This window comes from Oryctolagus cuniculus, chromosome 8 (assembly GCF_964237555.1).
Source record: "Oryctolagus cuniculus chromosome 8, mOryCun1.1, whole genome shotgun sequence".
Lineage (NCBI taxonomy): Eukaryota > Metazoa > Chordata > Mammalia > Lagomorpha > Leporidae > Oryctolagus > Oryctolagus cuniculus.
Window position 1 is genome coordinate 140,153,760 of NC_091439.1, and position 11,665 is coordinate 140,165,424.

Here is an 11,665-nt window from a genome sequence, read left to right on the forward strand (position 1 = left end):
ACATGCATAAATTCTAAAAGGTAAATAAAGTAATGATTTCAAATTTTAAAATATCACATACTGTATTTTGATTAAAAGATTATTTTTATAGACAAAGATTATTTTGGAACTAAGAGAAAGTTGTGACCTAGCTAAAATAACTTTTACATTTATCCTATTCAAAGAGGATTTGTTATTAAAAGGCAGAGTCTGGAGTTTAGTTGTTCAGTCAATACAAATTCACGGAGGGGCTGGTGCTGTGGCTCAGCGGCTTAACACCCTGGCCTGAAGCATCGGCATCCCATATGGGTGCCGGTTCTAGTCTTGGCTGCTCCTCTTCTGGCCCAGCTCTCTGCTATGGCCTGGGATAGCAGTAGAAGATGGCCCATGTCCTTGGGCCCCTGCACCCATGTGGGAGACCCAGAAGAAGTTCCTGGCTTCAGATTGGTGCAGCTCCGACTTTTGTGGTCCTCTGGGGAGTGAACCAGCAGATGGAAGACCTCCTGTCTCTACCTCTCTCTGTAACTCTGTCTTTCAAATAAATAAAAATAAACCTTTAAAAAATTCATGAAACATATAGAATGTGCCTTCCCAGGCAGTCAAGTCTTTTTGTCTCATCACTTAGTTTTTTTTTTTTCTCACATGCATTTGTCAAAATCCAGAACTACCTTGTTTTATTTTGTGACTTATTCATTACCTTTGACCCCAATGGATTGTAAATTCCACAGGGGCAGGAATTTCCTTTCTTCCTCCAGGTGTCACTAGGGCCTTATTTGAGTAGGTACTCAACAAGTATATTTTGAACCTGAGGTTGGGCCGGAGATTAATGAACTGTTGTACCTTAAGATGTTGAGCTGAGTCTTGAAGAATGTGTCAGATGTGGGAAGATTAAGGGAAGAGGGAGCAATCCAGACAGAAGGTCATCACGAGTAAAATCATGGTGTTTTTGTTTATTCTAATCGGGAAGGCAGCAAATGGATAGAAGCCATGATTTTATGTTAGATATTTTTGGTAAAAAAATAAAGTTGTCAGGGTAGGGACATATTCTAATGAACATCCAAATCCAGACAGAATTTTGGAGCTGGAAGCATTTTTATTGATCTAGACAACTCCCTTAGAGATGAAGTAACTGAGGTCCCAAGGGATGATGGTTACTGGGTTAACCAGAAAGTTAATGCTGTATGATCAGAATCTTATTCACTAACTTAAATCCAGTGCTCTTTCCATGGTACTTTGGAAATATTTGAAGAGAAAACAATATATGGTAAAATAGGTGTTTATTAAAAGAAATCTTGGGCCAGCACAGTGGCATAGCTGGTAAAGCCACTGCCTGCATTGCTGGCATCCCATATGGGTGCCAGTTTGAGTCCCAGTTGTTCCACTTCCCATCCAGCTCTCTGCTATGGCCTGGGAAAGCAGTAGAAGATGGCCTAGGTGCTTGGGCCTCTGCACCCACATGGGAGACCCAGAAGAAGCTTCTGGATCCTGGCTTCGGATAGGCCTAGCTCTGGCTTTTGTGGCCAATTGGGGAGTGAACCAGCTAATGGAAGACCTCTCTCTCCCTGTCTGCTTCTCTTTTTCTCTGTGCAATTCTGACTTTCAAATAAATAAATCTTAAGAAAAAAAAAGAAATCTGACTCCATATGTAAGATGAATTGGAAAAAGGAAACTAATAGGAGAGAACCCACAAAGACTATGAAGTAACATTGGCATGACACAAATGAAGCCTTGATGATGGTAGTGAATATGTGAAGGAGAAAGAATAGATACCATTGGAGGTTAAACAAGCACAACAAAATCAAGTGCTACTCCTTCAATGGTTCACCCTATGAGAAAATAGCTCTTGCCCCATGGATATTTTTGTTCAGTCCCACCTAGAATATTTAAATGATTTGTTTTCAGTTACATTTTAAAAAATTTTAGTTATTTGAAAGGCAGAGTTAGAGAGAGGCAAAGTCAGAGAGACAGAGAAAGAGAATTTCTATCCACTGGTTCACTCCCCAAAATGGCCATAATGGCCAGAGCTGGGCTGATCAGAAGCCAGGAGCCAGGAGCTTCTTCCAGGTCTCCTTCCTTTGGAGCAGCGGCCCAAGAACTTTGGCCATCTTCCACTGCTTTCTCAGGCCATAGCAGAGAGCTGGATCAGAAGTGGAGCAGCTGGGTCTCAAACTGGCACCCATATGGGATGCCGGCACTGAAGGCAATGGCTTTACTCACTATGCCTCAGTGCCTTCCCCTTCAGTTACATTTTAAGAACACATTTTTGATTGACTTATTTATTTGAAATGCAGAGACACAGAGGAGAAAGAGAGAGGGGGAGGGAGGGAGATATTCCATCTGCTGATTCATTTCCCCACATGACCACACTGGGTGGGATTGGGCCAGGCCAAAGCCAGGAGCCAGGAGCTTCTTCCAGGTCTCCCATGTGGGTGCAGGGGCCCAAGCACTTGGGCCATCCTCTGCTGCTTTCCCAGGGGCATTGGTAGGAAGCTGGATTGGAAGTGGAGTAGCTGGGAAAGGAACTTGTACTCATATGGGATGCCAGCACTGCAGGTGGTGGCTTAACCAGCTAAAACACAGTACTGGCTCCCCACTGTATGTAGTTTCAATTAAGAGTTTGTTGGGGGCCAGCAATGTGGTGTAGCATGTAAAGCTACCACCTGCAGTGCCAGCATCCCTTATTGGCACTGGTTCCAGTCCCAGATATTCCAATTCCAAAATACATCTCTCTACTATGGAGACCTGGAAGAAACTCCAGGCTCCTGGTTTTGGATTGAGCCCAGCTCCATCCTTTGAATGCACCAGCAGATGAAAGATCTCTCTCTCTCTCTCTCTCTCATTCTCTCTCTCTCATTCTCTCTCTGCCCCTGCCTCTCAATAACTCTGCTTTTCAAATAAAAAATCATTTTTTTTTAAAGTTTGTGCATCATTCAACCAATCAATTATTTAATTAGATCATCAATGAGCAGTGGGTCCTGAATATCTTCCAAGACTGCAACTTTATTAATTACTTTGAAAATGAAGTAGAGTATGTCAGAATGGTACAGTTATTGATCATTTACTTGAGAAAGAAAACTTATATACCCTTGAGGATAGTTCATGGAAATGAATCGAACTGAGCCTTGACAAATGAGTAAAATTCAAGTGAACAGAGTATTTTGTTTAAAAAATACTTTAAAAAATACACTTGAAAGGCAGAGAAAGAAGGAGGGAAATTGGATCAATAATAGGAGATAGTTTATCTTGGGCCCCATAAAAAAAGCCTGTATCAAATATTGCTGATAGGAGTAGCAAGGCAGAAAACAAACCAAGCTATTAGAGAGAAATTGTAGTCTTAGGCACAAGAGTTTACCATGATTTTAGAGCCAAGGAGTCCAAGTTTTCTGAGCATAAATGTAATATGAGAAAAATGATGTTAAAATAAATTTTCAAGAACAGGTCAGAAGCAGGACACAGGTACTGAGGCCTTCTGAGATCCAGGTGAAGAATGACAACACCAGCGAGGAAGCAAGTGGCTGCAGTAAGAGAAGGACAGGGTGCCTGGGACATCCTGAAGGTAGATCTGGTAAAGTCTGTCAAGTTGTGGATGATGACCTTACCCTTGATGATCATATGGAAATCTGTTTCTAAGAAAATAAGGTTTGAGTCTCCATCTTTTCTCTCCATTTCCTCCCCAGTAGACAACCATGTCTTCTACTCTTTTTCAGATCACTGGCCCAGATAAGCCCATCACAGATATTTGCCAAAATACGGTTCCATGGAGCATGTCAAAGAAAGCTTAGAACCAAGGGGGAAAAGGCAAAAGAGGGAGGCCCATGTTCCCCTTATTTGGCTCTTTCTTCATTGGAGCAATTGAATAACCTAACATTGGTGCTTGTCTCCACACCCTTCACTTCTATTTAGTTGGTTCTCAATACTCATGAAGGGCTTTAAATCAAAGTCCTATTGTTCTTATTAATGACCTTGATCTTTAAAAAATTATACCAAGAGGCTTGACACAGGGTGGTTCTAAGGATGTGCTGTAACTTAGGTTTAGAAAATTGTATCTTCCCTGCTACCCTCATCCGAGAATCAGAGAATCACTCTGGGGGATGCCAGTTCTCCAAGGACAGGCACAGCAACAGATGCTTCTGCTTCCCTAGACAGATGTTTCCCCTTGGGCTTGACATACTTCCAACTATTAAGATCAAATCAACTCATACCTGGACTCCAAGCATTCAATGGCATTATTTATCAAAAAATGTATTAAAATATCCAAAGACCACTTCAAACTTCTGCTGCCTTCAAGACGGTTTTTGGCACTTGTAACAGACACTGTAGCTTTCTACACATGAGCACCCACTCTATTTCATAAACTATCTAGCAATTCAAACAGACCAATTCAGGTTCAACCATGCATAAGAATAGTATGGATGATCTGGAGTCACAAGAACTTCAATACTCTTGCACAGAGCAAACCTGCTAATGTTAGGACTCAAAACTGAAAAATAAAGCCACTATGTGGTAACATGGACGGGCTTAGGGAAAGATGTACAGCCAGTTAGCCAAGGCCACATAATCTCAGACATTGATTTTTCATGTGTTTGGATAAATTGTGTTATCTTCCATTTCATATTCTTGCTTTTCCAGTGAGACCCTCCACATTCAGGCCACATATTCTTTCCATGTGTCTGTAGAGCAGTGGAAGTTATTCTGATACAAGATTCTCCTAGACAGTCAGCAGCTTCCTGATTCACTACCCAACTTGGAATCAGTAGTTCTGAGAGATGTTTCCCAAACAACCAGGCTGAATTCAATGTCATTCTCTTTGGTAGGTGACAGCCTTCTACCTCAGGATGCAGAAAGACATGTCTCTCACTCTGGGGCTCCCTTTTTCAAATCATATAGCATGGTGCTCTGTGGTGATTTGTGGTTTTTTACACAAGTTCTGGTAGAATTCTGATGCCAAGAAATGGGGATAGGAGTTATTCTCCATCAAGCTGTAAATCCTTTTCTGTGCAGATGTAAAACAGCCAGTTGTAGCATTTTGTATATTTTGGACAATAAGGATTTTGGTTTGGAAGTCTATGTTTACCTGAAATAAAACAAAAAAGCAGATTACCCAGTATTCATTCCTAGAGAATCACTCAGTACCCATTGCTCTGCTATTTGAAAATGAAACACAAAAAGAAGCTGTACCATGTGATGAGCTTCACCTGCCAGGTCTTCAGATACAGTTGAAAACCAGAATGCCAGGGGAGATATCCTTTCACCATTCCTCACCCCTGGTTTAATCTAATATCTAATTCTTTTGTTGCCTCTTGGTGCCAAGGATGTCCACATTATGCTGAAATGAGTATTTTTATCTTACCTCTTTTGGGGCATCTTTTTCTATGAATTCTATATATATTTCCTTTGCTTTTGAGGACAGCTTCTGGGATGATTTGATTTTTTTGAAGTCTTCACAAGCCAGCCAGAAGTCTATATTTTCTTCACAGAATTGAGATTTTAAAAAGGCCCTAAAAACAGCCACACCATCTATAAAGATAGAAGAGATGGGAGGAGAAAGAACACAGAATATGAAGAACTGAATAACCAAATAATTATCACTTAGCTATTTTCTAGATTTCATTCAAACACATAATCCTCAGAATTTAGCTCTTTTAAAAAATATTTTATTTATTTGAGAGGCAGAGTTACAGACAGTGAGAGGGAGAAACAGAGAGAAAGGTCTTCCTTCCATTGGTTCACTCCCCAAATGGCTGCAACAGCCAGAGCTGCACCGATCCAAAGCCAGGAGCTAGGTGCCTCCTCCTGGTCTCCCATGTGCGTGCAGGGGCCCAAGCACTTGAACCATCTCCACTGCTTTCCCAGGCCACAGCAGAGAGCTGGATAGGAAGAGAAGCAGCTGGGACTAGAACCGGAGCCCATATGGGATGCCGGCTTTGCAGGTGGATGATTAACCTACTGTGCCATGGTGCCAGCCCTCAGAATTTAGATCTTTAAAGACAAAGATGCTGGATGGGAACAAGATGCTGGGATTCCAAGATGCTGGAATAGGGAACAATTTACTACACTCAGCTAGAGAACTATGCTCATAGTGAGGACTGTGCAGATCATTTGTATGGTTCACATGGTGGCACAGATAAGTACTGAACACAGGGAAAACACCTAGGCATTGCTCTGCTTGGAGGAGAGGGGGTGGGGGTATGAGCATAACAATAGAGGTACAAAGAGCTATCAAGAGCTGTATGCCAACTAACCTGGAAAACTAGAAAAAAAGAATAGATCCCTATGGGTCAGCACCATGGCTCACTTGGTGAATCCTCTGCCTGCAGTGCCAGCATCCCATATGGGCACCGGGTTCTAGTCCCAGTTGCTCCTCTTCCAGTCCAGCTCTCTGCTGTGGCCCGGGAGGGCAGTGGAGGATGGCCCAAGTGCTTGGGCCCCTGCAGCTGCACGGGAGACCAGGAAGAAGCACCTGGCTCCTGGCTTCAGATTGGCACAGCAGCAGCCATAGCAGCCATTTGGGGAGTGAACCAATGGAAGGAAGACCTTTCTCTCAGTTTCTCTCTCAGTATCTATAACTCTACCTGTCAAATAAATTAAAAAAATAGATCCCTAGACACAAGCCACCTACCTAAATTGAGCCATGAAGACATAAAAAACTTAACAGACCAATAACCAAGATGGAAACTGAATCAGTAATAAAGAGCCTCCCAATAAAAAAAAAGCCTAGGATCAGATGGCTTTATTGCTGAATTCTACCAGATATTTAAAGAACTAATTCCAATTCTTCTTGGGTTATTCAAAGCAATTGAAAGGGAGGTAACCCTCCCAAACTCCTGAAGCCTGTGTCACCTTAATTCCTATACAAGAAAAAGAAACAGGGAAATTGTTCTGTAGTTCTTTCTCTGATGAACACAGATGCAAAAATCCTCAACAAAGTACTGGCCATTTGAATCCAACAACACACCAAAAAGATCATTCATCCAGAACAAGTGATATTTATCCTTGGTATGCAGGGGTGGTTCAACATTCACAAATCAATGTGTGATACATTACAATAACAAACTGAAGAAAAACCATATGACTATCTCAATACATGCAGAGAAAGCATTTGATAGTATATAACATCCTTTCATGATGAAAACCTTAAGAAAATTGGGCATGGGAGGAACATTCCTCAACACAATCAAGGCAATTTATAACAAACCCATGGCCAGCATACTATTTTTTTTTGACAGGCAGAGTGGACAGTGAGAGAGAGACAGACAGAGAGAAAGGTCTTCCTTTGCCGTTGGTTCATCCTCCAATGGCCGCTGCACTGTGGCCGGCGCACCCTGCTGATCCCAAGGCAGGAGCCAGGTACTTCTCCTGGTCTCCCATGGGGTGCAGGGCCCAAGCACTTGGGCCATCCTCCACTGCACTCCCTGGCCACAGCAGAGAGCTGGCCTGGAAGAGGGGCAACTGGGACAGAATCCGGTGCCCCGACAGGGACTAGAACCCGGCGTGCCAGCGCCTCAAGGTGGAGGATTAGCCTATTGAGCCATGGTGCCACCCGCCAGCATACTATTGAATGGGGAAAAGTTGGAAGCATTTCCACTGAGATCCAGAACCAGACAAGGATGCCCACTCACCATTGCTATTCAATACAGTACTGGAAGGTTTAGCCAGAGCCATTAAACAAGAAGAAATCAAAGGGATACAAATTGGAAAGGAGGAAGTCAAACTATCCCTATTTGTAGGTGACCCCACTGAGACACTACTGGAACTCATAGAGTTTGGAAAAATGACTAGATAAAGAAATTATGGTGTATATATATACACTATGGCATACTAGTCACCTGTAAAAAAATGAAATCTTGTCTTTTGCAACAAAATGGATACAACTGGAAACCATTACACTTAGTGAAATAAGCCAGTCCCCAAAAACACAGATACTATATGTTTTCCCTGATCTGAGTTAACTTATAGAGTACCTGAAATGTAATGTATTAGAGTGCAATGAACATTTTGAGATTCAATGATTGTTTAAAGCCCATCTCTTCCATTGAGGAACAGTGGGTTTTTTTTTCTTCATACCATTTGCTGAACTCTTACTTAGTGTAGGATTAACTGTATGATCATTAAGTAAACTGAAAGTAGCTCATTGTAAAGAGTGGGAAGGAGAGAGGGAGAGGAAGAAGAATTGGAGCATGGGTGGGAGGGAGGGTAGCATGGCAAGTATCACTATGTTCCAAAATCTATACAAATGAAATAAATGAAAGTTATACAACTTACATAAAATCTTAACAAATTTTAAAGAAAGACAAAGATGCCAGTAGACAAAATACTTAAGTATAAAAACAAATACTTATGTTTGCTGTTGATGCAAAAAAAATGTCTTCAGGGGAACCACAAATTCTCTGGGAACAAGTGTCTTGTAAACAATATATGCAATGGAAAAGTGGACAACTTCAACTAAGAGCACTGCCACTGTGCTGTTTAAGGCTAATTTGTCTTCCCCACTCAGAGTCAATATGCTAAGAAATAAGGGGAGAAAAAGATATTCTAGGCTCCTGTGACTATTGAGTGCATTCCTCCTCTTGTGAGCCACTCATTTGCTGTGGAGACACACCTTTCTAGACTCTTGCAATATTTGCAGTAGATCAAATTCAAGGTTAACTCACATTTGCTGGCCAGCAGCTCCTCGAATCCTTCTGACCACAGCAGTGCTTCCTCTGGGGAAGGCCTGCAAGAGAAGTTTTCAGTTAAGAGGGCACATATCAGGTCCCCTTTCCAGCTCAGCAGTGAGCTGTTCAGGTTTGTGAGCACAGGATTCTCACTTACTTGCTGAAAGTTTGCTGTTTGCTTTTCTTGCTGGTTTCGGGCTTCCCAGGAGTGGAAGAATTTTGCAAGAAGGAACTCAATCGTGTCTTCCAATCTTTTAATCTTAAAAAAAAAGTCACTAAGTGGCCATGCTTGAAAACACAACTACAGCTGAATGTATTTTTATCCAATAAAGCTATCTAGTAGCTACAGGCAAACCAAATGAGACAAAACCAAGTAGCAGCCTTATCAACCTAATATTTAAACCCAGCACTGAAATACTGAATAGTTTTCTCAGACTATAACTACTAGTGTTAAGAGTAAAGGTAGGAACTACCTTAAAATTCACAAAAATATTATCTCAATATGCTGCATACCCAAAAAGCACATACTGGGGCCCAGTACTATGAGTTAAGCCATCCACCCCATATTGGCAATGGTTCAAGTCCAGGCTGCTCCACATTCAATCCAGTTCCCTGCTAATGCACCCAGGAAAGCAGTGGAGGATGCCCAAGTCCTTGGACCCCTACACCCAGTCAAAGACCCTGAAGAGCTTCTGGCTCCAGCCTAGCCCAGCCCCTGTGGTTGTGGCCATTTAGGGAAGTGAACCAGAGGATGGAAGACTTCTTTTTCTGCCTCTCTAACTGCGACCTTCAAATAAACCTTAAAAAAAATGAAAACCTTAAGCTATTTCTGGCCCACAAAGAGCGGCAGTTCACTCCTTCCCCTTCCACCCATGGTCCTGGATGCACCAGAGGCCATGCATAGGGAGTGACACTGGCCCTCCGACCTACAGTGCTCTTTTGAGGAAGATTTGTTCCACAGTCATGACTGCCTGAGAACAGCTTTATCATGAAAAGGTGAGAAAGGACTCAAAACGAGATCTTCAGCCAGCAAATGCTCTTCCCCTGATATGGTCAGGCAGATCGGATTAAATTAATCAGATTCATGAACTGGAAAACCACGCCTCCACCCCTTATGTATCCCACCTGTATTCACCCACCTGCCACTCAGACCATTAACCATGCCCCTTTGGGGACTGAATAAAAAGGGTGGAGCCTGCTGGGCCCACCCTTGTTCTCCCAAGCCTCCAGGCACAGCTTTTGGCTGCCCCTCATCTGTTTGCCTGCACCTTGTGGTTTTGTGGTCATTCCTGCCTGCACGGTTTTTCCTTTCCCCGTGACTCTGACCTGTGATGGCCTGCACGTGGCCCTTGTTCACCTCATGCCTCTTGGTGTGGGCGGCCTTCTGGATGCCACTGGAGCCTGCTGACTTGCCTTGCCGCTGCTCTCCGGCCCACAGGCTCTCCCTTGCAGGCTCTGGCCTACTCCCTGGAAAAGCCTGGTATGCAACTGCCGGTTTAAATTTCTGATTCCTTTCTCTTAATAAAGCCTTCACCTTCCTGTGTATTTCTCTCACACTCTAAATGCTAAGCCATACCACGCTGTCTGATTTACAGAAACTCGATATTTAGAATTGTAAGGTCCCGGGTTTCGGCACCAATGTAAGTTCACCACAAAACACACCAAACACCGGAGTAAGGTAAAGGGTTTATTGGGGAAAACCCGGCAAGCTGGAGGGGAGGGGCAAGGAAAGAAAACAAGTAAGAGGGAGAGAGGAGAGGAGAGAGGGGAGTGAGAGAACGGAGCCGACAGAGCGCCGCGTGTTCAGAAACAGGCCCTTTTAAAACTTCGCCAGGGGGCGGGCAGGGAAGGAGGAGCAGAGAATCCCATTAGGATGGGGGTGGGGCTGACACCAGTGGTTGGGCCATGTGGCCGCCTGGCTTGCAGCAATGGCAGTGGGTGCTAGAGCCTAGGATGGTGTCAGGGTGTAGGTCTCGCCAGAGATAAGACTGCGCCACTTTCCCAACAAGAATTCTTATCTAAATAGACAAGAACACTTTAGATATCAATCTTAATAATTTTAAAATAAAGGTAAATGATTTCCCGCCACCCAGCAGAAGCACACGATGTCGACCAGGGTTCTCAGCTGCGCTGAGATGCACGCAGAAGGCCGCTCCATAAGGTCCCAGCGCGCCTCCACCCTCCTCCTACCAAGCCCTCCCGAGTGTCCACACTCACAAAGCCAGCACAGCCCTCGTAGATGTAATTTCCCTGAGTAAATTAGCATCGTGCGCTTGGTTTTTCTGCAGAGGCTCAGGCTACAATGTTTCCCAAAGTGCCCCATATACAGCAAGCCGACCCGACAGAGAGGCGCCTACTCACAAGGACCGTTTCATCTTCTCCTGCTTTTCCACGCTCTTGGTGTCACTGCCTACGCTCTCGTCCATACCTCCACAGTCGGGCTGAATCTCCATAAAAACGACACTTAGCATTCGCTGATCTCAGTACAGAGTAGCGGCCTGCAGGTCGCCACAGCTTTTATAGCCTGCCGGCGTGGGGGCGGGGTCTCTCTGGGCCAGCCCCACCTCCTAAAGCGAGGATTGGCCAGAGGCCTATGGCAGGGGCAGAGCCTGAGCAGGCGCGGGGCACGAAGGCTGCTGACTGGCTGGAAGCCAGGGAGTTGCTGACACGTGAGACTAAGGCTTAGAACATGGTCTGGCGGGACACCTCCAGTGGCAGGGCGCTGAGGGCAATGGGTTTTTCCAGGCCGCAGTCCTGTGGAGCAGTCTGGCTCAGGCCCTTCTTTGCCCAGCCTGCCGAATCCCTGCCTGCAAGCTGAGCCGGATTCCAGAAAGAACACACTGTGCCTCTGCTTCCCTCACTGGTGGGCGGGCGAACCAGGAACTGCAACATCAGGCCGGGCAGTCTTCGGGAAGAGAGCAGGAGACAGTGACTTTGTCCAAAGGCGACACCTGAGCTGGGCCTGCTTTTTGGGTCAGCTCTGGAGCCCGGAATCCTGGTGGGCAGGGAGGGAGAGTGAGGCACAGTGAGCT

At 44.4% G+C, this 11,665-nt stretch overlaps 1 protein-coding gene across 1 annotated transcript; it reads right to left on the minus strand.

The window, feature by feature from the left end:
• Positions 1–2,906: 2,906 nt before the first annotated feature.
• On the minus strand, positions 2,907–11,397 carry LOC127486775 (regulator of G-protein signaling 2-like). The gene is made up of 5 exons (XM_051830991.2): positions 10,995–11,397; positions 8,791–8,892; positions 8,631–8,692; positions 5,330–5,496; positions 2,907–5,053 (listed from the first exon to the last, which is right to left on the minus strand). The coding sequence occupies exons 1-5, from the start codon at positions 11,102–11,104 to the stop codon at positions 4,859–4,861; spliced, it is 636 nt and encodes a 211-aa protein (XP_051686951.2). The 5' UTR covers positions 11,105–11,397; the 3' UTR covers positions 2,907–4,858.
• Between the last annotated feature and the right edge of the window lie 268 nt (positions 11,398–11,665).